At 38.7% G+C, this 27498-nt stretch overlaps 1 protein-coding gene across 1 annotated transcript in view; it reads left to right on the top strand.

The window, feature by feature from the left end:
• F13A1 (coagulation factor XIII A chain) overlaps positions 1-27498 on the top strand; it is a 164415-nt gene that overhangs the window by 70010 nt on the left and 66907 nt on the right. The window contains exons 6-8 of the mRNA XM_045497495.1: positions 1730-1837; positions 23269-23443; positions 26701-26839. Of these exons, the coding sequence (XP_045353451.1) occupies positions 1730-1837; positions 23269-23443; positions 26701-26839 (422 nt within the window). The remainder of the gene's footprint in view (positions 1-1729; positions 1838-23268; positions 23444-26700; positions 26840-27498) is intronic.

Genomic DNA, 27498 nt, shown 5'->3' on the forward strand with positions numbered 1-27498 from the left:
CTGGTTACAAGCCCTCCCTTCCTGAGTGACATACAATCCATGATATTGCCTATTGTCTAGTGTTCTAAATCCTAATGTGTAGGTGTGATTCTATTTATGTCCCCAAAGTGACATTATGTAGAGAACTAATAAGAAAAAATTCACCAAGGTGGGTAACAAGTAGGACTGGGAAAGAGTCCCAAGCATGATCAGGACACTCCTCAGCCAGCATGCCGAGTAGTTTTTGGGTATACCCCCTTGAGCACAGCCACCATCTGTCTGTTGTCATCAGAGTCCATGAATATGGGTCTTTCAGTCCAAGTAACCAGCCAAGCCAGTAGTTTGCTGTGATGCAGAGAAACAACTAGTCCTATAACTATTTCTTTACCTCTTCAATTCACTGCTTCATGTCCCACAGACAGAGAAATGGTGCTTAATAAGAACCAGAATAATGAGTTCTTTATTATATACCTGAAGAAATAGTGCCCTTACTTTACTGCATCCATCCCATCAGTTCAGGGTGCACACAAAGTTGGTATGCTAACTGGATTTAATAAAGAACTACATGGTTATTAGCCATTAAGACTATGGTTTCTGTCACAGGTACGTGGGTGGATAATATGCAAAGCATTTATATTCAGGGAAGTCTCTTGTACAGCGAGGTGCAGTATAGGTGAAATATCCCCATTTTTCCATTTTATTACTATTTTGTCCTTGTCCTCCTCCTTTTCTTTTAAAGCTTATTTTTTTTTCAACGTTTATTTATTTTTGGGACAGAGAGAGACAGAGCATGAACGGGGGAGGGGCAGAGAGAGAGGGAGACACAGAATCAGAAGCAGGCTCCAGGCTCTGAGCCATCAGCCCAGAGCCCGACGCGGGGCTCGAACTCACGGACCGCAAGATCGTGACCTGGCTGAAGTCGGACGCTTAACCGACTGCGCCACCCAGGCGCCCCACTCCTCCTTTTCTTTTAAAAGAAAATCGTGGTGTTTCATGGGGTCAGTAGTTCTTTCTAAGGAAATCAATTATGAACAGCCTCCTGTGCTGCTCTCTGTAGGGGATCCTGAAACATCTTGAACACAGATTCTGCAATGGAGCAGACTACCAGGCTGTTCCCTTGATAATATAAACTTTCTCCAGGCCTTCTTGCCTGCCCTTTGACCCTAGAGTCCACTTTGTTTTAAAAGAAGGGAGACCTTGGGCAGACGTTTGTGACACGAGGTCTCCTACTACTTCCAGTGCAAGGTATACAGTCCCAAAGTACCTCCCTGTGATGTACCTGAGAGCCATTTGTTTTCGAAAAGCGCAAGGATTCATGTTACTTTTGAGGTCTCGAGGCTTTGGCCTTACTTTGGTAAATCGTTCATTCCTCTGCCTTGGGAGCTGGAGCCCACATGCTGGAGAAATCTTCTAAATTAACTTGTACAGTTTTCTGAAGAGCTTCAAGTTGGTTCATGGTCCTTGAGTATGCCAGCTCTTTAGTAGTCCTGTTTTATGTTCCTAGCTTGCTTGTATGTTTTTATCCATTTTACTGAAAAACAAAAGAGGATGTCTTCTTCCTTCTACTTTAGTATTTCATACTAAGGATTATGGATAATGGCTATATAGGAAACACACATTCCTGAACATTTTGTTGTGCTTTCTTTTAATTTTTTTCGGCATAAAATATCAGCTTTGCAAAGTGGATATTAAGAAGTTTCTCTTTTTCTTTTTTTTTTTTTCTTTTTTTTTTTTCATTTTTCCCAAATAGTTTGAGGATGGCATCCTTGATGCTTGCCTGTATGTGATGGATAGAGCAGAAATGGACCTTTCTGGTAGAGGGAATCCCATCAAGGTCAGCCGTGTTGGATCTGCAATGGTAAGCGAGTACTGATTACTAATATTGACTACACATGTCATTAGCCTCAGCATAGATGCCGGTTCATTAAGAGCTGTTGAAATGATGACTGACACTTTAACTTTTATTTGTTAGAGTCTTGAATTCCCTGAATTTGTTCAGTGCTATAGAACAAAATCTTATCTCAGTACTGTATGTTTCTTTGGCTTCAGACAAATGGTGATAGATGAAATGATACTATAGACCACTTATTCTTAAGAATCTCTTGCTTAGGGACTGAGGAGTGACTGTGACAAAATGTCAGTGACTATTATCTATTAATCAAACAAACAAACATCAAGAAGCACCAAAAAGTAAAAAAAAAAAAGTGCAAGACACTGCTTTTCTCCATTTTCACACCCATAGTGAGAGTAAAGAAATAAATGACTCTAAATCCTAGCTTCTGTTCTAATGATACCTCACCATAGGGCTTTATAGTTTATAAAAGGTAGTTTAGCTTACGGTTTATAGTTAATTCTTCACATTAACTGCATGAGATAAGTAGGGTGGGCATTACACATACCATTTTACAAGTTAGAAAACAGGATGGTAACAGTTTGTCAGCGATTAAAGCCTCAGCTGGAACCCAGGTCTGCTAACTCCAAATCTAGACACTTTCTACCTCCCATGCTGCTCTCTGTAGGAGATCCTGAAGCATCTTCAAGAATATAGAGATCCTGCAATGGAACAGCTTCCTGGAGAGGAAATAGAATCACCATGAATGGGAAGGTTGGGGGTCAGGTGTGGAAGGCAGATTAAATGTGTTGCTCAGGTTCTGTGCAGTCCTAGACTGTCCTGATAAAGACAGTACATACATCCTGCCCTTGATGCATTAAAGCATACCAAATCTGGTTCATGCGCGGAATATTCCTGAGAAACATTCATCTAGGTGCTATTTCATTTACTCAAAGACTGAGCCCTTCTCCCTCAAAATCCTTTATTATCAATTTCCTTAAGTTTTCTAAAAAAACCAAAATTCTCTCTTCGGAAAAATTTTGTCTTTGAGTTTGGTTTGAGTTAAATAAAATCAATATTGTTCATGTAAACATATTAGAATGAGAGTGATATGAAATTTAATTTCTGGTTAGCTTTTAAGAAGCTGCTTGTTTTTTTAGAGAGAGAAACAGAGAGAGTGAGGGGGAGGGGCAGAGAGAGGGAGCGAGAGAAAAAATCTCAAGCAGACTCCACACTCAGTGCTAAGCCCAACTTGGGGCTCAATCCTACAACCCTGGGAACATGAGCTGAGCCAAAATTAAGAGTCAGATGCCCAACTAACTGAGCCACCTAGTAACCCCCAAAGGTTGTTTTTTTTACTAGTACTTAAGCTACATGTAAATTTAGAAGATCATGGACATAAAAAGAAGGTAAAAGCCAGTATCTAAAGGCAGTTTTGTTTTCTGTTGTTAGTTTACGTATGACACAATGAAAAGATGATGAATTCTAAAGAATTTAGGAATTTCTTTATAATAACTATTTATAACAACATACATAAGACCTGTAGTTGATCACTGTTTTTCCTGCTTCCTAGACAAGATTCCCATTTTTCTTTTCCTTTGAAGTTACCATGGCAGGTTTGCAGGGAGAAGGAGGCAACAGCTCTCATGGTTGAATATGAACTAATGCCTTCTTAAGCATTCTGAAATGGCATGTTCACCAGCCTAAGCTTCCTCATACGTTGTGTGTATTTTTACTAATCTAGAAACCACTGTCTAACATAAGCAATGCGAGAGAGAAGCAAACGAGGTAGACGCACCTGGCCAATGGAAGCAGTGTAGTCTTGTTTTAAGCACACAATCCTAATGCAAATTGCCCTGAATGTTATTAATCACAAAAAAAGCCTATGGAGTTCTAATTTTGAAAGCCTATAACCCAATGATAAGATTTAGAACTAAACAGAATCTATGGGTGGGCAGGGAGGGATAGTTTGGTTTGGGTTGCCTTTATTTGTAGAGGGGGATGTCTTTCTTGGATGTTAGGGGGCAGAGGCCCCACTGTGGGCCATTTTGGACCATATTCCTGTTTCCACCCCCACCATTGTTTACATATACAGAATATATGTTTGATAGTTTTCAAAACCCTTTCATAACTGTTTTCTCTTTTAATCCTTAGAAGAGCTCTGCAAATCTTTCTAAAATCTATTCTTTTAAAATGATTTTAGAAACTGAAATATTGAGCCTCTGAAAAATCAATAAAAAACATGATCCTTCAAAAAAAAAAAAAGTCAACTGTTCTCTGGTCATTCAGACAGTTCCTCTCCTGTTCACAAATATAAGCAGGCTTCATGCCCAGCATGGAGCCCCATACAGGACTCCATCTCAGGACTGTGAGATCATGACCTGAGCCAAAATCAGGAGTCAGCCACTTAACCAACTGAGCCACCCACATGCTCCAAGGTATACTTAGAAAGCCCAGAAAGAAAATGTTCTGCAGTTGCACGAGTCCAGCCAGAATGTTGATTCCCAGGCAAAGGAGTCTGTGCCCATTTTCTCAGGGGCTGGCCCAGTCCGTTGGAAAACAGAAACTGCTGGGAGGCTGTTTTAGGAATTCTTCCTAAGCATCTCCCCAGCCTGGTCACCGAGGCTGGAAATCCCTTACAGTGGATACAATACTAAGACAGGCATACATCATGACATGCAAATTCTCTGGGAGGGGCAACAACAATGATTTCCTGAGATCAACTGCTACCAGGAAGGAGTGGAGATGAACAGCCTGGTCCTGGCTGGACACCTGGAGAGGGCCAGGTAGGAACAAGAGGCAAGAGAAGATGATTGGGGCCTCAAAGACAAATTTGCCTACTTTGTCATGGCAAAGTCTAGCACTGAAGATTGACAGGGAATTTGCAAGGAGTTGGTGAGTGCACCATGCTAAGTGAGTACAGACAATAACTCAGGTTGTGCAAACTTTCTAATGATAACTATGATAATATAAATCTGGGTGTTAAGTGCGCAATCCCCAGATAAAAATCTTTATTGTCCAGTGTCAATGATCTTGGCATGTTCTTTGTCATGGGGGCTGGTCTGTACACAAGAGGATTCTAGCAGCATCGCTGACTTCTACCCTAGAGATGACAGTAGCACCTTCTACCCTCCAGTTGTGACAACCAGGATTGTCTTCAGATATTTCCAAATGTACCCTGGGGGTCAAAAATCACCCCCAAAGAGGCCACAGCACTAACCTCCTTTGTGGTTCAGTTTCCCAGTCCATGCAATGGACACATAACCCTCTCTTCTCACCCGCATAGACGATCTGTCTTCTTAGCTCATTCAAAACTTGCTGGTTTTCATTCCTCTACTGAAGCAAAAGTGGAGGCAGCATTGTGTGGGAAGGGCCCTGGCCCTTGTCAGATCAGACCTCTCAGCTCTGACTCTACCACTAACTTACTGTGTGACCCAGAATAAATCACTCAACCTCTGCAGGTCTCACTTCATCCTTAAAATAAAATTTTGTGTCTCTGCTCAAACCACGTTAGTTATTCCCAGTGGTAACATGGATATCCTTTTATTCTTCAAACCAATGCTTTTCTTTCTTCTATTTTTTTTCCTTATAAATTCAGTATCTTATTTTCTTCTTATTTGGAGTTGCTGTTACTTCACTTTGATGTGAAAACTGGAAAAGTTTATGACAATCTGGACAGCCTTGAGCTACTGGATTTTCCCTAGAGAAAGAAAGCCTAAAAATCCTGTAATCTCGTTGTTGGGGGATTGGGTCTGAGATGTTATAACCTTACATAAGATAACTTTTATTCAGGCTCTTCTAAACACTGAGGGGTACATTTTACCAAAGCTACACTGCAGAACAATTTGAGAGACAAAAATTTTAAATAGAGGAAATTAGAAAAAAAGAAGAATGTTGCCCAAAGTTACACTTTCTCCTTTAAATTACATTGTTTGATTGCTGTTTTCTTTCTACATCATATCTGATGCGACAGTCCCCATCAGGACAATTGCCAAGTTCTGGACCAGGGAAAATTGTAGAAGGATGCTTTGTACCACCTGAAAATTTATTTTGCTCACAGGACATTAATAAAGCATTCCATTGCTGGCCTTGAATTACTGGGAAGAAACCAGACATGGACTCTGAGCCGCTGTCAGACTATCAAAACAGTTGTGCTATGCCATCTGTGACAAAAACAACACGGTTCTGGGAAAGAGGAAAGGCACTGACAATATAGCCTAGCATTACTGCTGGGTGGCTACCTGTCCTCTGACTGATTGGATCTGGCAGCAACTATGGGCAGAGAGGTTCTCCAGGGAGACACACTGCTGCTTCAGTGGCCACTGTTGCGGATGCAACTTGCTTATTCACTGAGAAACCCCTAAAATCTCACCTCCATGGCAGGTTTTCTCCTTTAGGTTGAGACTTTATCAACAGAAAATCTATGTTGAAATGCACACAAAACCGATTCATGAAATCTGCAAGACCCTTAGGGATCTTCTAGGTGAAGAAGCCCTTGGAAATGATGTCACTCAATGTCACATAGCAAATGAGGGGCTGAGTTGGAACTAGATAGTATTTTTGCTGTCAGATCATATTTCCTAGGAAGGTCACTACCCACACATTAGTACAAATAACAAAATTACTACATCAAATTACATAGCTGTCTCCTAAAGAAAACAAACAAACAAACAAACACACACACACACAAAGGAATGGCATCCAAAATAAGTGTACTTTGAAATAGGGGATAAGCGAAAGAAGGTGGAAATATAAAAGAATTCTGACTAGCTACAGGCATTGGATCCCTGAGGAAAGAGTTCCAAAAGAGGATGAGGTACTAAATATGGCTTGATGGTGGTATTGGTGGTAGTGACTGCTATAATGACGCCTATGGTGGTAAAACACCCAATATTAACTCATGCATTCAACAAGTATTTGTTGAGAATCTACCAGTCTAGATAGTGGGATACAGGGGCGCCTGGGTGGTTTGATCGGTTAAGCGTCCAACTTCTGCTCAGGTCATGATCTCACGGTCCGTGAGTTCAAGCCCCATGTCGGGCTCTGTGCTGCCAGCTCAGAGCCTGGAGCCTGTTTCCGATTCTGTGTCTCCCTCTCTCTCTGCCCCTCCCCTGTCCATGTTCTGTCTCTCTCTGTCTCAAAAATAAATAAACATTAAAAAAAAATTTTTAAAAAGATAGTGGGATACATCTGTAGGCAAAACATAATTTCTGCCTTCCAAGAGCTTATGGTTTAGTAGAAAAGACAGACTGATGAATAGAAAATTTCAACACAGCATGGCATATTCTCTGATGAAATAAGCATGGGGTTGTATGGGAAACCAAATCTCTCGAGCTTTGCTTGGAGTTTTCCCAGGACTAACCACTGGCCTGACAAGTGTTGGGATATTGGATAAAGAAGTAAAAGCATGGCTGACAAGGGCCCATAGCAATAGTAAACCATGCTATTATTCATGGAAACCCTTCTCCATGGTGGAAATTATGCTCAAAGACCCAGTTACCAAAAGCAGTGCAGGAAAATGTAGTTGGAACTAATTTACTCTTTTAGGGGCTTAATTCAATGATGATGATGATGATGATGATGATGATAATGATGATAATAAAATTGTGACATTATTGGAAAATTTTAGAAGGAAGGAGAGGAAAAAATTCAATATAGTTATATATTTTAAAATTCCAGTCTTTATATGATGCCAGCCTGGACTTTCCTGCTTCCCTTGAGGTATGCACATTTATTTTTAACCCTGGTTTTTTGCTAATATCGAACCACAGTGCCATCATTAATCCCCATTAATACCCTGTTCTGACTGTGCCTTTTGGGAACTAACTCAACACTGAACTTTTTTTAACCAATCGATGTTTGGTATACTCCTTTGTGTTATAAAAAAATACCTTGAACTCCAGTTAGTAAATCAAACTGACCACAACTGGAGGGAGGTCCTAGAGTTTCATAGGGCCCAGTACAAGATGAATGACTGCAGGCCTTGTGGACGAGATGGACTTCAGGGCTTCTGATACCTCAGTATACATGATCTCACGGATAAACTGAAAATAGAGTTATTCTTTACCTTACCCATTTTGCTTCCACTCCTCTTTGTCCTGGTATTTAGAAAGGTTTTTTTTTCTTTCCATGTATGTAAAAAAACAGTAGTGACATCACTACTCCTTTGATATTTTTCCAAGCAGTTCCACAGGAGGCTTACTACAAAACCACATTTTAATTTTTCTCTAGTTGTTGACTTTGGCATCTTACTGGAAACTTCATGTTGAGCAAACCTCTTCAAGCAACAAACTAGCATGATTACTCAGTACATTTAAAAAATTCAGTTAGGTTAGAAATTCCACCCCTCAGTCATCCCAGCTAAACTATAAAGTCATAGATGAAAACATGAGGTCTATTCCCCTAATCATTCAGACCAACCACAACACAGTTCCCTAACAGTTTTACTTACTTATTTTTTTTAAATAATATATAGGGGCACCTGGGTGGCTCTGTTGGTTAAGGGCCTGATTCTTGATCTTGGCTCAGGTCGTGATCTCACGATTCATGAGTTCAAGCCCTGTGTGCTGTCAGCACAGAGCCTGCTTGGAATTCTCTCTCCCTCTGTGTCTGCCCCTACCCCACTCGTGCTTGCTCTCTCTCTTTCAAAATAAATAAATAAGGTTAAATATTTTTTTAATAAATAACAAATAAAAATAAATAAAATACAAATTTAAAAAACACCATCTAGCTGAGTCTTTGGCTTATAAGCAACTAAAACCCTCTTTATTGGAGTGAACTGAGGACCCATGTACTCAATGGCTATTGTCCCCATCATGCCACCACTGTGGAGCTTTTTCACATTTCCCTAGGTGGATCTTATTCTTGAAAAAAATTCATCTATCAAAAAAGCATGATTACGTAGTAATAATTAGTTTCCCCCATTCCTGTGTCAAAGATTTATGTAATTGCAAATCAGAACTTCTAATGGCAGTAGAGGTGATCACCACCACCAGGTAATCAGTGAGAGCACACTGAATGTTATATGCTGCCATCTTTGCAAAAGTAAAGATATCACTTCCTTTTGATGTTTTGGAAGAGTGGCAATGACACACACATACACACCTGCATTACTAACTCTACAGATGCCTAAGAGTTAAAATTTCCAGGCTGTTGACCATTGCCAGAGGTAGGCTTCATGATGTATTTGAGTCCCCACCCAGAGTTTTTAGGTTGAAAATCGATTTGGATTTTGTATTTTAATTCTTTCTCTATGATTCAGGCCCAGGAATGTCAGAAATAACATTCTTCACTTTGGGATAGCAGGAAAAGTTAAGAGCCTTCTGTGCCTCTTTATAAATTTTCCAATGGTGATGTACTTCAGTCAGTAAGGGCCCCCGGTGATGGCAACTTTCCAGAATCTATAGGTTAGAATTAATGAAAAATGTGATTGTAGTCCAAAAGCATAAAATACTAAAATACCAATTCTAAAAAGATTGTTTTAAACCCTTAAATTTGGAGTTGAGGGTTCCCTAAGCATAGGAGGCATTTCTATACTTCAGGAATGAGGGAGGCAATCCAACGATGATTTTAAGCCAAACATGCTACCTTAATGTCACCTTATTCACTAGGGATTTTCATTTTCGCTTTTTGAAGAATTTTGACACTTAACAAATACATTGGAAACCAGTAGGAAAGTGGAATTTACCCAACAGAATTGTTTTCACAGCCACTTCTAAGAAATTGTATTCATTCTATGGACAAGCAACATGCAGATGAAGAAATGAGGTATCAGGAAGTTAAATGACTTGCCCAAGATGACTTGTAGTACTGCAAATGGATCTCAGGTTGCCTGACCCCAGCCTTCCATACACAATGTCATATTTCCCTAGGTTTGTCCTTTCCACCTGTCTGCTTTCCATATCACATGAGCTCTTTGGATACAAATATAATACCTTTTACAAGCCCTGTCTGATTCAATCCTTCCTTTTAGGTGAGGGGGTGGTGGGGAGAGGACAATAAACTGACATCATTTTTTTCTCTTATAAGTCAGCAATGTAATGAAGTTTCCATTTGTGGGCAAACAGCTTGATTTCTCAATTATTAAGGTTACATTTCTTATGCCCGTTCTCCCCATATTTTTGGAGAAAAACAGACATTTATTACAAACCATCTCTCGAATGTGATAATCATAGTCAATCTAAATGTCTGCTGTCCCTGAATTGCTTCCTGGAATGAGGTTTCAATGCTGCATCTATTTTGTAATCACATAGGCAATTTCTGAAACACAGGGAAGCTCCCACCAACTTGTGCAGTCGGGGCTGCTCTGGTCTCCTGGGACAACCACCGCCAGGATGGACAGATAAAATGCAGGAAAGCCTTTAGGATACACCACACACTATTATGCACTTTGGGTTCTTTTCTAACCCTTTCCTTCTCCTCTCTCCTCCATGACAGCTTTCTCCTTTCCTGTTTCTACTCTGATTTTTTGCCTTTCTGGTTCATCTATTCCTTTCATTCAGATGTTTTTGGAGGCTTATCTATACCAGCTCTACACCATACAGCAGTGGGATAGCAATGTAAAAAGCAGACACTTGAAGAGTTTAACATCCCAATCTCTCTCTTTGTCCACATTTGGTTATTTCTCTCATGATTATCAATTAGTAAAATATGTTTTGGCCAAAGAAGAATCCTCAGTTACTAAGGGAGACAAGGTTAATAATCTCTAGTTGTAAAGGATTTCATGAAAAATGAAACTAATTACCCACCCCTGTCAGAGCTTGTGTTGAGTAAATATACCAAAGGCCATTTGCATAAGAGTGATTATATGCTTCACAATATAGGGTAGGGTTGATTCATTTTTTCTCTTTCTTGAAGTAAAATTTACGTACAGTGAAATGCATTGACACTAAATGCAAATTTCAGTGAGTTTGGATTGAGGTAATCTCTAACACCAAAATATAGACATTATCTTCAGCCCAGAAATTTCCCTTGTGCTTTCTCCTAGTCAATCCACACCCTCATAGGCAATGGCCATTCTGTTTTTTTGCAATAGGTTAGATTTGCCTGTTCTTAAACTTCACATAAATGGATTTATACAGTATGTACTTTTGGGGACTGGCTTATTGTATTCAATTGGTTTTTGCACGTGTCTTTAATGTATCCTTTCTTATTGCTAAGTGGCATTTCATTGTATTCTGTGTCATAATTTGTCTGTCCATTCACCTGTTGATGGCCATTTGAGATATTTCCAATTTGGGGTCATTATGAATAAAGCTGCTATGAACATTCTTGTACAAGTCTTGTACTTAATCTTTCATATCTCTGGGGCAAGTAGTTATAGGTGGCATGCCTATGTCATAGGGTCTGTGTAAGTTTAACTTTATAATAATCTGCCAGTTCTCCAAAGTGATTGGTCCATTTACATGCCTGGTAGCAATACAGGAGAGTTCCAGTTTTTCCACAGCTCCACCTTTTCTTGGTGTTTCAGCTTTCTTAATTTTTAACCATTCTAGTGGGTGCATAGTGGTATTTCATTGGGATTTTAATTTTTATTTCTCTGATAACTAATGATTGAGCACTTTTCCATGCATTTATTAGCCATTCATATATCTTTTTCAGTGTAGTATCTTTTCAAGTCTTTGCCCACTTTTTTATTGGATTGGTTGTCTTTTTATTATTGAGCTGTAGTTCTCTATATATTCTGAATACATGTCCTTGTCAGATGTGTGTAGAAGATATTTTTCCCAGAATATGGTTTGCCATTAAATTTTCTCAATAATATGTTTTAAGGAACAAAAGTTTAAAGTTATAGGTAAAATTTCCAGAATGAAACCAACTGAGTTGCAAAGAATCAGTAGACATGCGCTATGTAAAGAAAGGGTTTGAGAATGGAAGGGCATTCCAAGAAGAGAGTATGACATTTCTAATAGTACTGAGTCAGAAAAAAAAGCTTATTAAGCCCACCACTATGAAAAGCCAAGGAGATAATAGATGGCTTTCTCACTCAAAATCCCAGCTGTTAGAGGTGTTATGAAAGCCCCAAAAGGATCAGAGATGAAAATCCAGGCAAGGGAAGAAAGAGAGTTCTCACTACCCTGTTACTTTCATGTATTTGCTCATCTCCCTTTTTACACTCACCACATGACTTGACAAACAACAGGACAAATACAAGTAACAGATCTCTACATTACAAGATGAATGAATTTTCAAAGTTTACTTTTTGGAATGATTTTTTAAGCAAATATCACTTGAACCCAAGTACAGGAAGGAAGGAAGGAAGGAAGGAAGGAAGGAAGGAAGGAACAAGGAAGGAAGGAGAAGAAGAAAGAAAGAAAGAAAGAAAGAAAGAAAGAAAGAAAGGAAGGAAGAAAGAGAAATAGAGAAAGAGAGAAAGAGAGAAAGGCAGAGCTGTTGTCATTGCAGAGAGATGGTGCCTGAAGCCAACACCACTACCACTCAATCATCTCCTTCTCCACTCCCCCCAACACAGTGACCGCTGAGCTACTTTTGCAAATCCCTAGAATGTCATGGGTACTATTTGACATCCACTATACCACTTCCACCTACAGCTAAGATTGATCACCACCAGATTGTAGCTGGGGGCTGTGGTTCACAAAAATCTGGAAAGAATTTTACTCAAGGAATAATTATTTTCCTGCCCAAATTTAACTCTCTATCTTTGAAGCTAGTTCATGTAACCCAGAGTTTATATCCAGAGGTCTTCCAGAAACCGTCATAGACAAGATTTACAGAAATCCTAGCCTTTATGAGAACATAACTTTTAACAATGAAATTTAACAAAATATAATAGGTTTATAACAAACAAAAGTCATTTCATCATAGCCATATACAGTGTGCACACAGGGTAGGAAAAATACCTTTATATAATTAAAAAGAAGCAGAAAAAACTGTAATTATACAAAATATAAAAGCATAGTTTTTGGAAATTGGAGAATCAAGAAATGTCACTTCTCTTTATTGTTCAATATCAGTTAAAAATCTGTCCAATTCTCCAAGACCAAAATTACAGAGAAGTCCAGCATTGGTTATGCTTTAAGTCCCTCCCTGCCCTTTGAATTGTACAGGAACCCAGGACTTATTCTGACCCTGGAGTGGAGGTCTACTGTGCAATGCCAGCACCAGGCCTTAACATCACAGTAGCTGATCTACTGGCAATCTCACTTCAGAACAAAGCATAGGCCAGTCCTGCTGCAGCCACACCATTCAAAGGGCCTCTCACCCAAAAAGCACTATTTCCTGACTGGATTTCCCACAGTCTCCAGTCCCCGATGGCTCAACTCCTGAAATGTTGGCCTCAAAGAGCACTGTCTTTGCCCTTTGCCATATATGAACAAACCCAGTGTAACCACACCCCATGGGCCTAAGCCTGTGATTCAGATACACACACACACACACACACACACACACACACACACACACATATATATATATATATATATATATATATATATATATACCCAAGTACAGAAAATGCCTTCCTTAACACCCATCACCCATCTAGCCCATCTCCCACCCACCACCCTCCATCACCATCTCAGAGCCTGGAGCCTGCTTTGGATTCTGTGTCTCCCTCTCTCTCTGCCCCTCCCCTGCTCACACTCTGTCTCTCTCTCAAAAATAAATAAACATTAAAAACAATATAAAACAATAAATGGCACTATACTGTAGATGGTAGTTTAAAAAGTAATACACTTTGGGGCGCCTGGGTGGCTTGGTCGGTTGAGCGTCCGACTTCGGCTCAGGTCATGATCTCACGGTCCGTGGGCTCGAGCCCCGTGTCGGGCTCTGTGCTGACAGCTCAGAGCCTGGAGCCTGTTTCAGATTCTGTGTCTCCCTCTCTCTGCCCCTCCCCTGTTCATGCTCTGTCTCTCTCTGTCTCAAAAATAAATAAATGTTAAAAAAAAAATTTTTTTTAAAAAGTAGTACACTTACTTTTTATAGCCTTGTTAAGATATAGTTAACTTACAATAAAATGCACATATTTAAGGAATGCATTTTGATAATTTTGATGCACCCATGAAATCATCTCTAACATGAAAATAATGCGAATATCTATTGCTCCTCAGACATTTACTTTCTTATTTCTCATTTTGATGATTCTCTGCTTGGTCTACCATCCTCAAGCAATCACTGTTGTGCTTTCTGTCATTACACATTGATTTATATTTTCTAGAATTTTACATAAGTGGAATCATGCAGTTATCACTATTTTTTTGTCTAGCTCAGGCTTCTTTATCTCATTTTGAGATTCATTCATGCTATTGTTTGTATTCCTTTATAATGCTGAGTAGTGCTCCATTCTACAGAAGAACCACAATTTGTTTATCTACTTTCTTGTTGATGGACATTTGGGCTGTTTCCAGTTTTTTCCTCGTACAAATAAAGCTAGGATTGTTCATGCAAAAGCCTTTGTATAGACATAAGCTTTTATTTTTCTTAAATACCTAGGAGAGGGATGTCAGGTCATATGATAGGTGTGTGTTTAATTTTTAAGAAACTGCCAAAGTGGTTGTACCATTTTACATCACCACCAACAGGGTATAAGAGTCCCAGGCATTCACATCTTCCCCAACACTTGATATCATCAGCCTTTTTTTATTTATTTAAATTTTAGTTAGCTAACATATAGTGCAATATTGGTCTCAGAAGTAGAATTCAGTGACTCATCACTTACATACACACCCAGTGCTTATCACAACAAGTGCCCTCCTTAATACCTATCATCCGCCTAGCGCATCTCCCATCTACCACCCTCCATCAATTCTCAGTTGTTCTCTATTGTCAAGAGTCTCAGATATCACCTCATGCCAGTCAGAGTGGCTAAAATGAACAAATCAGGAGACTATAGATGCTGGAGAGGATGTGGAGAAACAGGAACCCTCTTGCACTGTTGGTGGGAATGCAAACTGGTGCAGCCACTCTGGAAAACAGTATGGAGGTTCCTCAAAAAATTAAAAATAGATCTACCCAATGACCCAGCAGTATCACTGCTAGGAATTTACCCAAGGGATACAGGAGTGCTGATGCATAGAGGCACTTGTACCCCAATGTTTATAGTAGCACTTTCAACAATAGCCAAATTATGGAAAGAGCCTAAATGTCCATCAACTGATGAATGGATAAAGAAATTGTGGGTTATATACACAATGGAATACTACATGGCAATGAGAAAGAATGAAATCTGGCCTTTTGTAGCAACATGGATGGAACTGGAGAGTGTTATGCTAAGTGAAATAAGTAATACAGAGAAAGACAGATGCCATATGTTTTCACTCTTATGTGGATCCTGAGAAACCACAGAAGTCCATGGGGGAGGGGAAAAAAAAGAGGTTAGAGAGGGGAGGAGTCAAAGCATAAGAGACTCTTAAAAACTGAGAACAAACTGAGGGTTGATGGGGGGTAGGAGGGAGGGGAGGGTGGGTGATGGATATTGAAGGCACCTTTTGGGATGAGCACTGGGTGTTGTATGGAAACCAATTTGACAATAAATTTCATATTTAAAAAAATAAAAAATAAAAAAATAAAAATAAAGGGATAAAAGAGTCTCTTGTACTTTATTTCCCTCTCTATGTTGAACCCTTTCCCATGTGCTCATCTGTTTTGTTTCTTAAATTCCATATTTGAGTGAAATCATATGATATTTGTCTTTCTCTGATTGACTTATTTCACTTAACATAATACATTCTAGCTCCATCCACATCATGTCAAATGGTAAGATTTCACTCATTTTTATGACTAAGTAATATTCCATTGTGTGTGTATACCACATCTTCTTCTTCTTCCATTCATCAGTTGATGAACATTTGGACTCTCTCCAGAGTTTGGCTACTGTTGATAATGCTACTATAGAAATCAGGGTGCATGTTCCCCTTTGAATCTCTGTTTTTGTATCCTTTGGGTAAATACCTAATAGTGCAATTGTTGGATCATAGGGTAGTTCTATTTCTAGTTTTTTGAGGAACCTCCATACTATTCTCCAGAATGGCTGCACCAGTTTGCATTCCCACCAGCAGTGCAAAAGGGTTCCCCTTTCTCCCATCCTCACCAACACCTGTTGTTTATTGTGTTGTTAATTTTAGCCTTTCTGACAGGTGTGAGTTGGTATCTCATCATGGTTTTTATTTGTATTTCCTTGATGATGACTGATGTTGAGCATCTTTTCATGTGCCTGTTAGTCATCTGGAGGTGTTCTTTGGAAAAGTGTCTATTCATGTCTTCTGCCCATTTCTTAACTGCATTGTTTTTTCGGTGTTGAGTTTGATAAATTCTTTATAGATTTTGGATACTAACCCTTTATCAGATACGTTATTTGCCAATATCTTCTCTCATTCTATAGGCTGCCTTTTAGTTTTGTTGATTGTTTCCTTTGTTGTGAAGAAGCTTTTTATCTTGATGAAGTCCCAATAGTTCATGTTTGCTTTTGTTTCCCTTGCCTTCAGTGATGTGTCTAGTAAGAAGTTGCTGCAGCCAAGGTCAAAGAGGTTGCTGCATGTGTTTTCCTCTAGGATTTTGATGGTTTCCTGTCTCACATTTAGGTCTTTCATCCATTTTGAATTTATTTTTGTGTATGGTGTAAGAGAGTGGTTCAGTTTCAATTTTAGACTTTCTAATAGGTGTATAATATTATCTCATTGTGAGTTTAATTTGCATTTCCCTCTGACTAATGATGTTGAGCATCTTTGGTTGTGTTTGTTTGCCATCCATGTATCTTCTTTGATGTGGTATCTGTTCAAATATTTTCCCCATGGTTTTAAATTTTGTTCTTTTTCTTATTATTGAGTTTATAGTGCTCTTTACATATTCTGAATACAAGTCCTTTACCACATATGTGATTTGCAAATATTTTCCCTCACTCTGGACATACCTTTTCATTCTCTTAATGATGTCTTTCAATGAGCAAAAGTTCATAATTTGATGAATTCCAATTAATTTGTAAATATATCCTTATGAATCATTTTTCTTTTCTTTCTTTCTTTCTTTCTTTCTTTCTTTCTTTCTTTCTTTCTTCTTTTTTGTATTATATCAAAGAGATCTTTGCTTAACCAAAGGGTATAAATTATTTTTCCTGTTTTCTTCTGGAAGTTTATAGTTTTAGGCTTTATATTTAGGTATATGATCCATTTTGAGATAATTTTTTATATGGGACAAAGTATGCATCAAAGTTCATTTTTGCATATGAATATCCAATTGTTCCAGCACCATTTGTTGTAAAGATTATACTTTGATCATGAAATTATCTTTGCAACTTTGTCAAAAATTAGTTAACTATATTGCTGGAGTCTATTTCTGTGTTCTATATTGTGTGCCATTAATCTGTTTGCTTCCCTTTATGCCAAATAGTGTTGTGCTATTTTATTTAAAAAAGCATTACATTTAAGTGTACTCAAATTCTATTTAATTTTAAGTCTTATTTAATCATTAAGTTTTGCTTTTACAGAAAGAAAACTCTGAATTGCAACAGAAGACATTGTTAAACTTCAAATAAATGCTTCTTCACTACAAGAAATACTGTTTTTAATAGATCCCTCTAAGATATTTAAAAACTATTAAAACCATTAAAAGAATAAGTATATATTTTTAGATTATGTTTTAATTTTAGATGATGTTAATTATCTAAAAGAGACCAACACATTAAAACATCAATACTTCCATTCTCCCTCTCCTCTTTCCTCCCTCATGTCTAATCTTTTTAATATTGTTATCATTATATTATCAAATTTTAAAATTCATATTCATTCTGATACCATAATTCCCAAAGGTTTTTAAACATACATGAGTTTTTCTCATCACTAGATCTCTTACCACAGTGTCTCTGTTCCTGGGTTCTTTGTTTGATTCAGCCTTTAATTATCTTGATATCATTTTTCAAGTAGTTTGGTTATAATGGATGGTGTATTCCCTGAGATTCTTCATGTTTGAAAATGAGTGCTGGCTGCCTTTATACTTACAGAACCTCTTAGCTGTGCATAACATTCTTGGGTCAACCTTTCTTTCTCTCAGGACTGTGTAAATATTGATTGACTGTGTTTTGCCAGTGAATGGTGTTGTGGAGAAGTCTAAAGACAGCCTAATTTCCTCCCTTGTTGCTAGTTTACATTTTCTATCTGTATGACTGAACAATTATTTCTTTATTCTTGAGTTCGAATAGCTTAATTAAAGTTCCTAAGCAGTGAGAATTCTACATCAAGTCACCTCAGAGCACAGATTGTCCTTTTATTTATTTATTTTTAATTTTTTTAATGTTTATTTATTTTTGAGAGACAGAGACAGAGCATGAACAGGGGAGAGGCAGAGAGAGAGGGGGGCACAGAATCCAAAGCAGACTCCAGGCTCTGAGCTGTCAGTACTGACCCTGACATGGGACTTGAACTCACTGGCCATGCGATCATGACCTGAGCCAAAGTCAGACTCTCAACCGACTGATTCACCCATGCACTCCTCAGATTGTCCTTTTAAAGTATAAATTCGATTTTTCCTCAATTAAGTAAAATTTTCTTATGTCATAAATACATATTATGCTTCATTTATTGGGTTCTCTGTTTTAAAGATAATAATTATTCTTATGTTGTATCATCCTTTTTTCAATAACTATTACCTCATCTCCAAATAACTTAATCTTACTATATTTTTCATAGTATTTCCTTTATCTCAAGCTTTTTTCTATATCATTAATTTTATTTTTTAACAATATCTACTCTGTTCCTTATAGTTTATACTTTATTTTTGGTTCCATGATGATGTCATTTGATCTTCAATTTGTTCATTTAGATCTATGATCTCCTAAGAGATTGTGAGAAAATTCCTTGTTTCCTACTTTTACTTTTTTCTATGTATTATTTTTTTTTCATATTCTCTCTCCCTCTCTCTCACCCTCCCTGTCTCTCTCCATCTCTCTCTGTGTGCCCCTTCCTCCCTCTCTGCCCCCCCTTTCCTTCCTCCTTCTCTGCCTCCCTCCCTCCTTCTCTTTCTCTCTCCCTTCCTTTCTCTCCCTCTTGCTCTCTCTCCCTATATTTCTCCCTCCCTTTCTCCCTCCCTCTCTCTCCTCCCCTCTTTCCCTATCTTCCTCTCTTTTTCTCTCCCTCTTTCTATCTCCCTCCCTCCTTCTCTCCCTCTTTCTATCTCCCTCCCTCTCTCCTCCTCTATCTCCTTCCCTCTCCCTCTGTCTCTCATCCTCTCTCTCTATCCCTTTCTTCCCTTCTCTCCCTCCCTTTCTCTCTCTCCTTCTCTCTCTCCTCCCTTCTTCCTTCTCTCCCTCCCCCTTTGCAAGTATAAATACTTGCATAACTTTCTCCAAGTGTCCTGTTTGCTCTAATATACTGTAGGTGAAATATTGACACTTCCCAATCTAAGACTAGTTGGATTTCTCCTCCGAACTACAGTTTAAGGCAAATGTATTTCATTCTATCTACTCTCCAGTACCCTGAGAAAAGCTGGAAGGGGGAGGGAAGGGAAGCTGAAGAGATGGCAGAGTCTGTTAGAATACTGGAGCTCTGCTCTTCTTTTAAGGTTCTGTTAAATTTCTCATCCGAGGGGCGCCTGGGTGGCGCAGTCGGTTAAGCGTCCGACTTCAGCCAGGTCACGATCTCGCGGTCCGTGAGTTCGAGCCCCGCGTCGGGCTCTGGGCTGATGGCTCAGAGCCTGGAGCCTGTTTCTGATTCTGTGTCTCCCTCTCTCTCTGCCCCTCCCCCGTTCATGCTCTGTCTCTCTCTGTCCCAAAAATAAATAAACGTTAAAAAAAAAAATTTAATAAAAAAAAATTTCTCATCCGAGAATCCACCCCATCTAATTGGAGTAGCTCATGAAGGGTCTAATTGGAGTAGCTCATGAAGGGCAGGGCAACTTTCAGACTCTAGGTCATTTCCCCACTGTAGTCCCAGAATGTCTCCCTCTTTCCCTCTTTAGAGGTGCAGACCATTTCTCACCCATTTCTCCACAGCAGTTGTTTCCACTGTTCTGGTCAGAACAAGAAAAAAGATCAGCATTTTAATTTGGTTAGTTTCTTTACAGATTTTGAAATACAACTGAGAAGTCTCAGGATTTTGTGGACTTAACAGTAGGGCTTCTGAGAAACTGATGAGGGTCAGGTGCTGAGTCATGCTGCTTCTCTAGTCCAATATATATTCCTCAATTTTTCTTGGAACCGGGTTTTGTAGTTTGCTGAATTATGTTATGCACTGGGTTGCTGATAATGACTTTGGGTGGGGGGGCTGGTTTTTCACTTTTCCCATATTATAGATATTACAGGAGGACAATTTAGTGCAACCTCAATGTAGTTGAATAACACTCCCTGTCGAAAATCCTTGGTTCATAATGTCTCCTAGACCACCAATGATACAAGTCCAAGACATTTCATTCTGACACTGGTCAAACTCTGAGTTCATGACAGGGTATTAAAACAGTCAACTGTGGCATGAAGAAAGACCAGCATGCCCTTGAAGTTTCCCCCCAAACGTATCTTGTTGTCTATGGAGGGAGATATTACTTTAACTCTTTACATGTGTCACTAAAGACTTACCTCTTTCAGTGTCTGGGCTCCTCAGAAATCAATATTCTAATTAGAAAACAGTAGCTAATCCAACCAAATGCTAATAAATGAGAGTTGTGATTTATCTAGCAACAGGGAAACAGCTCAGCATTCACAATTATAAGGTCTGTAGAGGAGAGAGCTTTTTTTTTCTCTTCCCCTTAGCTGACTGGGTTCAGCCAAATGCTATAAATAGTCTTCCTAGTTAATAGCTATCTGTTTGAAAATCAGTCATTAGAACCATAATTTAGGAACTTTTTTTCCTCTGAGATTCATAGGCCCTATTCTATTTCTCAAGGATAAGGATAAGGCAATGGTAATGTGAGTTAAACCTGAGACTGCCTATCCACAAAGACCAAACTACATCATAGCCTACCAAGGCACTCTTCAGGCTTCATTATAACAGACACAGATTTTTAAATAATCAATTCAACTGCAAAGAGAAATGTTGATCATAAATAGAGCCAAAATGGTTGACTAAACCCAGTTGCACCCCAGTCATTTCACAGAGTTACATGATAAAGTCAAAGTTTACATCAAAGGCACGAGTTTGCAATTAGCTGAACAACGTCCGTCAGAAATCTTGAAAGAATTACTTTTTTTCTACATTAAACAAATCAACCAACTTTAACCTGACCAGACAGAATCAAGGAGGAGAAATAGTTTATCTAAACCAAATTGAATGGTGATCTAGAGAACACTTTCCAGAAGGACCCTCTTTGGGAAATGCTAAATACTCAGTGCTAGAGTAAATCTCGTATTTCAGTGGAAGGTTTGTCATTCACAGTAGAAGGTGTTTGCGCATTTTACATGTTTTCTTCTGATATTTTATATTTATTTAATCTGCTATTGTTTATTTACATGATACCCATGCAGAGCTCCTAACAGGTGCCTGAACCTGCCATATTGTTTCATGTCACTAAGCATTTATTCAAACTGTTTCCACTATGTAGATGGTCTTGTCTAGCTCTCAGCCACTCAAGACCTAGCTTTCATGTAATTTCTTCTATTCAACCCACAACCACCACCACCCTCCAACCTGTTGAAACTGACTACTACCTCCTTCGGGCCTCCACCTTACCTGTACATCTTTCTGTCTTAACATTAGTAAACTTTACTTCCACTTGATTGTTTTCTTGTTCATTTCTCTCCTGGGAGAAGGTCTTATTCCTATTCAGATATACAATACCTATATGCTTGTTGAATATACAAGTGGTTATTCAACCACTATTGAGCACCTACTCTTTGCCAATTCTTGCTAAAAGTAAAAAGACATAGATTTTTTTAAAATCTCTATTCCTAATGAACTTATGACCTAGTGAGGAGAATAGACTTCTATACAACTAAACTCAGTAAGCCTAAGAGAGGGCTCTGAGCAAGTGCTGAGGCTGAGCTGTTAACTGGCAAGGCATTGAACACATAAAGGCACCATATTTTAATGTATCTTCCATGGTTTTCATAATCCAAACACACCTGCTTCAATCATACGTTTCACATTGCTTGCTAATATCTTCTCGGCATAGACTAAACCTAATGTTCTCAAGCTAATGTGCACGAAATCACCCTTGGATTTTGTTAAAATGCAGACTCTGACTCAGTAGGTTTATGGTGGGGACTGAGATCCTGCATTCCTAACAAGCTCCCAGGGGGGATACTGCTGCTGGTCCACAGACAGCATTTTGAAGAGCAAGGCTCTAACCCCTTGTCATGTCACCATATAACCATTGTTGAAGTGGTACCAGTTTTTAGAAAAGCTCCCTCTGCTCCTTACCTAGACGATCTTCTAACTATAATTAAGCATGATGAAAGTAACACCAAGAGAGGTGAGATTCAATAGTGCCCTCCAAAAAACTGAGGCCATGAAAGGGTTACTTCCTAACCATTTTAATGTCTAAACACACAATGTCTTTTTTCCTGCTCTCGAGGTCTGCTGCTACCAGAAACTGTGGTCTGAATGTGCAGTAAGATTTTCCCAAATATTCAAGAATGCTATTTTTAAGTCTCCCGCATACTTACACTATAATACCCAGGCCCTTCCTGTAAATGAAGATACCTTTTAACATAACTATAAACACTAATCATCTTTTTTTTTTTAATTTTTTTAACGTTTATTTATTTTTGAGAGAGAGACAGACAGAGTACGAGCAGGGGAGGAGAGAGAGAGGGACGCATAGAATCGGAAGCAGCTCCAGGCCCGATGTGGGGCTTGAACTCACGAGCCATTAGATCATGACCTGAGCCAAAGTCAGACGGCCAACTGACTGAGCCACCCAGGTGCCCCTAAACCCAAATCTTAAGCAATCATAAAGGAAATACTTTTTTATTGCAACTTGTTTAAAGCAAACATTGTAAGGTATTCATAAGAATTTAATGTCTTACTAACTGTTAAGGGTTCCTATGACATCTGCTTACTTTTTCAGTTCATTAGAGTCTACAATTTATCATAAAAGTCAAAATCCACTAGATCATCAGACTTTAGGCCCCTACTCTGCCTATCTGTCTTTTGTCATGTGTCAGTTTCTAATTCTCCTTCCACAAAGTCAAGGTCCCTCTTTGATCCCTATTTGAGCTGTCTTCTTTTGTGGGTGCGCGTCCTCTCTTCCTCACTACTCCAACCAGACCGTGTCCTAGGCATATCTTTTCCTAAGCATGTGGTGAAGACATTACAACTCTTCCTAGCTGCTATTCAATACCACCTTAACTTCGATAATATGTTATTTGAGAGGCAGCCTTGGCTATTTGGTTTTCTCTTGCACAGTTATTGTGTCACTTTCCCTGATGACACAACAGTGAATGGAACAGTAGTGGAATTGTTTTTATCATGAAGGACATTTGGAAGGCACTGGATGCCTTAGCTTGCTTGATGTCAGAGACTAGAGAGAACTCTTCTAAGTGTTCCTTCCTCCTTCTTACCACTCATGGTCTCATTTAGGTTAATGCCAAAGATGATGAAGGTGTCCTTGTTGGATCCTGGGACAACATCTATGCCTATGGTGTCCCCCCATCAGCCTGGACCGGAAGCGTTGACATTCTGTTGGAATACCAGAGTACTAAGAATCCAGTCCGGTATGGTCAGTGCTGGGTTTTTGCTGGTGTCTTTAACACATGTAAGTATCCAATTGAGTAACATTTTTTTAATGTAAAGGGAATTTTACTTGAAGACATTTTATCTATAAACTGGCAAAGAGATCTAGCAACCCCTGTTAGTTCTCTAGAATTTATGGATGGCTATTCTGGGATGTAGTCAATGCATAATTAAATTGTACTGGGCCAAATATGCTCATAGTTTCTCTTTGACTGCAGAATCTTTATAGAAAGGATGATGGACTATTTCCTACATAATCCATCACTCAACACCAAGAGAAATGGGAGGAAGGGGCCCAGGGGCAAAGAAATTTTGTGAGGGAAAAGATATGCCATTTTCTTTTCAGTAACCACCCACCCCCCCCCCCCCACATTTTAAAAAGACTAAATTAACAAAATTTTAAGTGATAAATAATAAAAGATATATACTGTTTATTTGTTATTGAAAATGTTATAAATATGCTTATTACTCTCCTACTGTTTATCACTGAGAAGTTTTATAAATATATGCACTTAATTTTTACCATAACTGTGGTAGGGATTGTGACAGGTGGTCTCATCTCCATTTTTACATGCAAATCTCAATGCCCCTGAGCAATTAGATATCAGAACTTAATGAACAATCTTTACTCCCTAGTTTCCCTTTTAGTTTTTAATCCACCCAACATCTAATCTATAGGGGAAAACATATGAGAACAGAATTATTCTCCTCAGCCTCATGCATCATTTTTTGAAATGGCATTTGCTTCTCTAGATCTGGACAACATTATTGTTAATTCAGTGAATATTTTTAAAAATACATTTATCTCAGTATGTCTTCATGATTGGTAATGATTTCCATTCACTTGCCATTTCTACAGCCTTGGAGAAAACATTAAGCTCAAGTTGGAGTGTCCTTTCTGCTTGCTCATTAATAAAAAATGTTTTTTACCTAGTTAGCATTTTTTCTTTTAATCAGAAAAATCAAGGAGGGACTGGTGGCTGGAAGCCAGGATGAGGCCATTTTTTATAAATGATCATGAAGCCTCACAGTTTTAGCTCAAAGTTGTAATAATCCAAGATTAGTCAGTGATAGCCAAGTGGAAAGAAATTGTGAGTCTTGTGTTGTGTGTTTTGGTTTTCTATGGGATTCAACTAGGTAAGATTATTTTCTTAGTCATTTGCATATATCCAAGGGCTAAAGTAATATATTTAGAAGAAATAAAGAAATAAAGGCCAGTGTATCAGTTTTGTAGAAGTGCTGGTCTCTGATGTTCTAGCAGAAGTTAAACTTCATGATGGAATAACAATTAGAGGTAGCCCCCTCCCTCACCGTTCCCAAGCCCAGACCATGTGGAGGGTACCCTATGGGAGAAGCTTCTCATAGGAAATTCCTCCAGGAACACAGAAAGAACCCTCTCTCCCTTGTGTCTTCCTGCTGTTTACAATTTCACTATCCCAATGTAATTCCTTCAGGCTTAGAACCAGATAAAATAGTGAACACCTTCCATCCATTTACACTTTTCTTTCACTGTTTTTTATTTATAATTTGTATATTTGTTACTTTATTGCTTAACAATGCTAAACATTCACATCTTCAAAAATAATTATTTTTTTATTTTTTAAAATTTACATCCAAATTAGCATATAGTGCAACAATGATTTCAGGAGTAGATTCTTTAGTGCCCCTTACCCATTTAGCCCATCCCCCCTCCCACAACCCCTCAAGTAACCCTCAGTTTGTTCTCCATATTTACGAGTCTCTTCTGTTTTGTCCCCATCCCTGTTTTTATATTATTTTTGTTTCCCTTCCCCTATGTTCATCTTTTTTTTTCTCTTAAAGTCCTCATATGAGTGAAGTTATATGATTTTTGTCTTTTCTCCGACTAATTTCACTTAGCATAATACCCTCCAGTTCCATCCACATGGTTGCAAATGGCAAGACTTCATTCTTTTTGATTGCCAAGTAATGCTCCATTGTATATATATACCACATCTTCTTTATCCATTCATCCATCAATGGACATTTGGGCTCTTTCCATACTTTGGCTATTGTTGATAGTGCTGCTGTAAACATTGGGGTGCATGTGTCCCTTCGAAACAGCACACCCGTATCCCATGGATAAATGCCTAGTAGCGCATTTGCTGTGTCATAGGGTAGTTCTATTTTTAGTTTTTTGAGGAACGTCCATACTCTTTTCCAGAATGGCTGCACCAGCTTGCATTCCCACATTTATGCTTTTTGTATGAAAGAGTCATCAAGTCTATTCCTGAAAACAGGCTTTGGTGGTAAGCTAAGGCAGAAGCACAATGTGAGGAAGTCACAGTAAGAATAAACCCCAAGAGGGAAGTTGGGAGGAAGGCGCTGCTGGTGCCCCAGTATCAGGCTTTACCTGTCCTTAACATTATGAGTTTGGCAGACTCTGGAACAAGCCTCATTTTGGGAATTAGTGGTCAGCCTGAAATAGAACAAGGGTGCCAATCATATTACTGGTAAAACTGTGCCTTGAATGGGGTCTGTGAATCAATAGAGGAAGACAGAAGCAGGAAGCGGGTGGTAAGTGCCATCATTTTTGTTTAGGGTATTAAGATTAAGTCCATTAATGAGGACACTTGAACGCTACCAGACTTAAGTTTGGACTTCCAAGGTTGTTCTATTGAAGGAGGTGGATAGTCTTTGGTTAAAAATGCTAAACTATTCTGAGGGGGAAAAAAAGGCAAGCCAAGTCATTAATCTTAAAATTGTCAGCTGAATTATTTTCAATGAGCCCTGATGTCTGGCATCCTGGGAGCCAGGGAGGGCATTTGGATTGAGTTTAATCATTAGGTACATATGGCAAGAGATGCATCCAGGTAATTTATTATCTAGCAATTAAAATGAATCTGTAGTGTCGCCCTCTACCAAGTGTCACAAGAACAAATTCCAACCAGGAGAGCTAACACCACTGAGGCCCTCTTTCAAAGCTTCCTATTAGCTGAGTTTTTTTTTTTTAATTATTTTCAGCAACATAGTCCCATTAGATGAACTAAAATAATATGACTTAATGACTGTATGATTAGCAACTAAATAATTGTAACCCTGTTATTGGGATTTTATTCCTTTTATTCCACTTATTTTGAATGATCACACGCAAGATTTCTCTCCATAGTCCCAAAGCTTGACAGTAGTCCCCCTTCTTCAGTATGGAACATTTGAGGACAACACGTGCAAAGAAGGAAATCCCTTATGAGAAGGGATTGTTCACTATGTATTTATTAAATTTTGGTGATGGGTTTCATTGTGGTCTGTCCTTGCTTCCAGTTTTGCGATGCCTTGGGATACCAGCGAGAGTTGTTACCAATTATTTCTCAGCCCATGATAATGATGCCAATTTGCAAATGGACATCTTCCTGGAAGAAGATGGGAACGTGAACTCCAAACTCACCAAGGATTCGGTGTGGTGAGTTTGATTTACAAGGGCATTTGCTGATATCATATTAAAGTGATATTACACATTTACCACAAGACAGGCTAGGCCTAATGTTTCTTCCCATTCTATTTTAAGGATTGTTCAATACCATAGTCAGAAATGTCTGATTGGCAGAGATTGTTTTCAGCTAATGAATGAGAAATGTTACTGAACAGGCAGTTTGCGTTTCTAGTAATAAAGATCGATCATTGCATTATGACAGCAACCACTGAAAAAGCCCATAGTTTTAGCTATGCCTTTAGGCCAGAGCCCACAGTAGCTGCTCTCTACTTTAGTATAAGAATATTATGGTGAATGGCAGACATATGGGAACCCAGCATTCTCTTTCTCAATACTCTAAGAGTAATATATCTAACAATTATTAAGCACTTACTATGTACCAGTATCTGTGTGTAGTCGATCGTATCTTATTCTTTGAACAGCTTTATCATGTGGGTTCTTATTATATCGCCATTTACAGATGAGGAAACTGAGGCCCAGAAAGGTTAAAGTAATTTGCTCAAGGTCAAATACTTGAGAAGCCGAGAATAAAATGCAAATACACCTGACCCTTAACCACTTTTTTTTTTTTTTTTTGCCTTTGCAATATGGGATTGCTCTTGGAATGTAAAGATGTGGTTCTTCTTGAT

The sequence above is a fragment of the Leopardus geoffroyi genome, chromosome B2 (genome assembly GCF_018350155.1).
Source record: "Leopardus geoffroyi isolate Oge1 chromosome B2, O.geoffroyi_Oge1_pat1.0, whole genome shotgun sequence".
Classification (NCBI taxonomy): Eukaryota; Metazoa; Chordata; class Mammalia; order Carnivora; family Felidae; genus Leopardus; species Leopardus geoffroyi.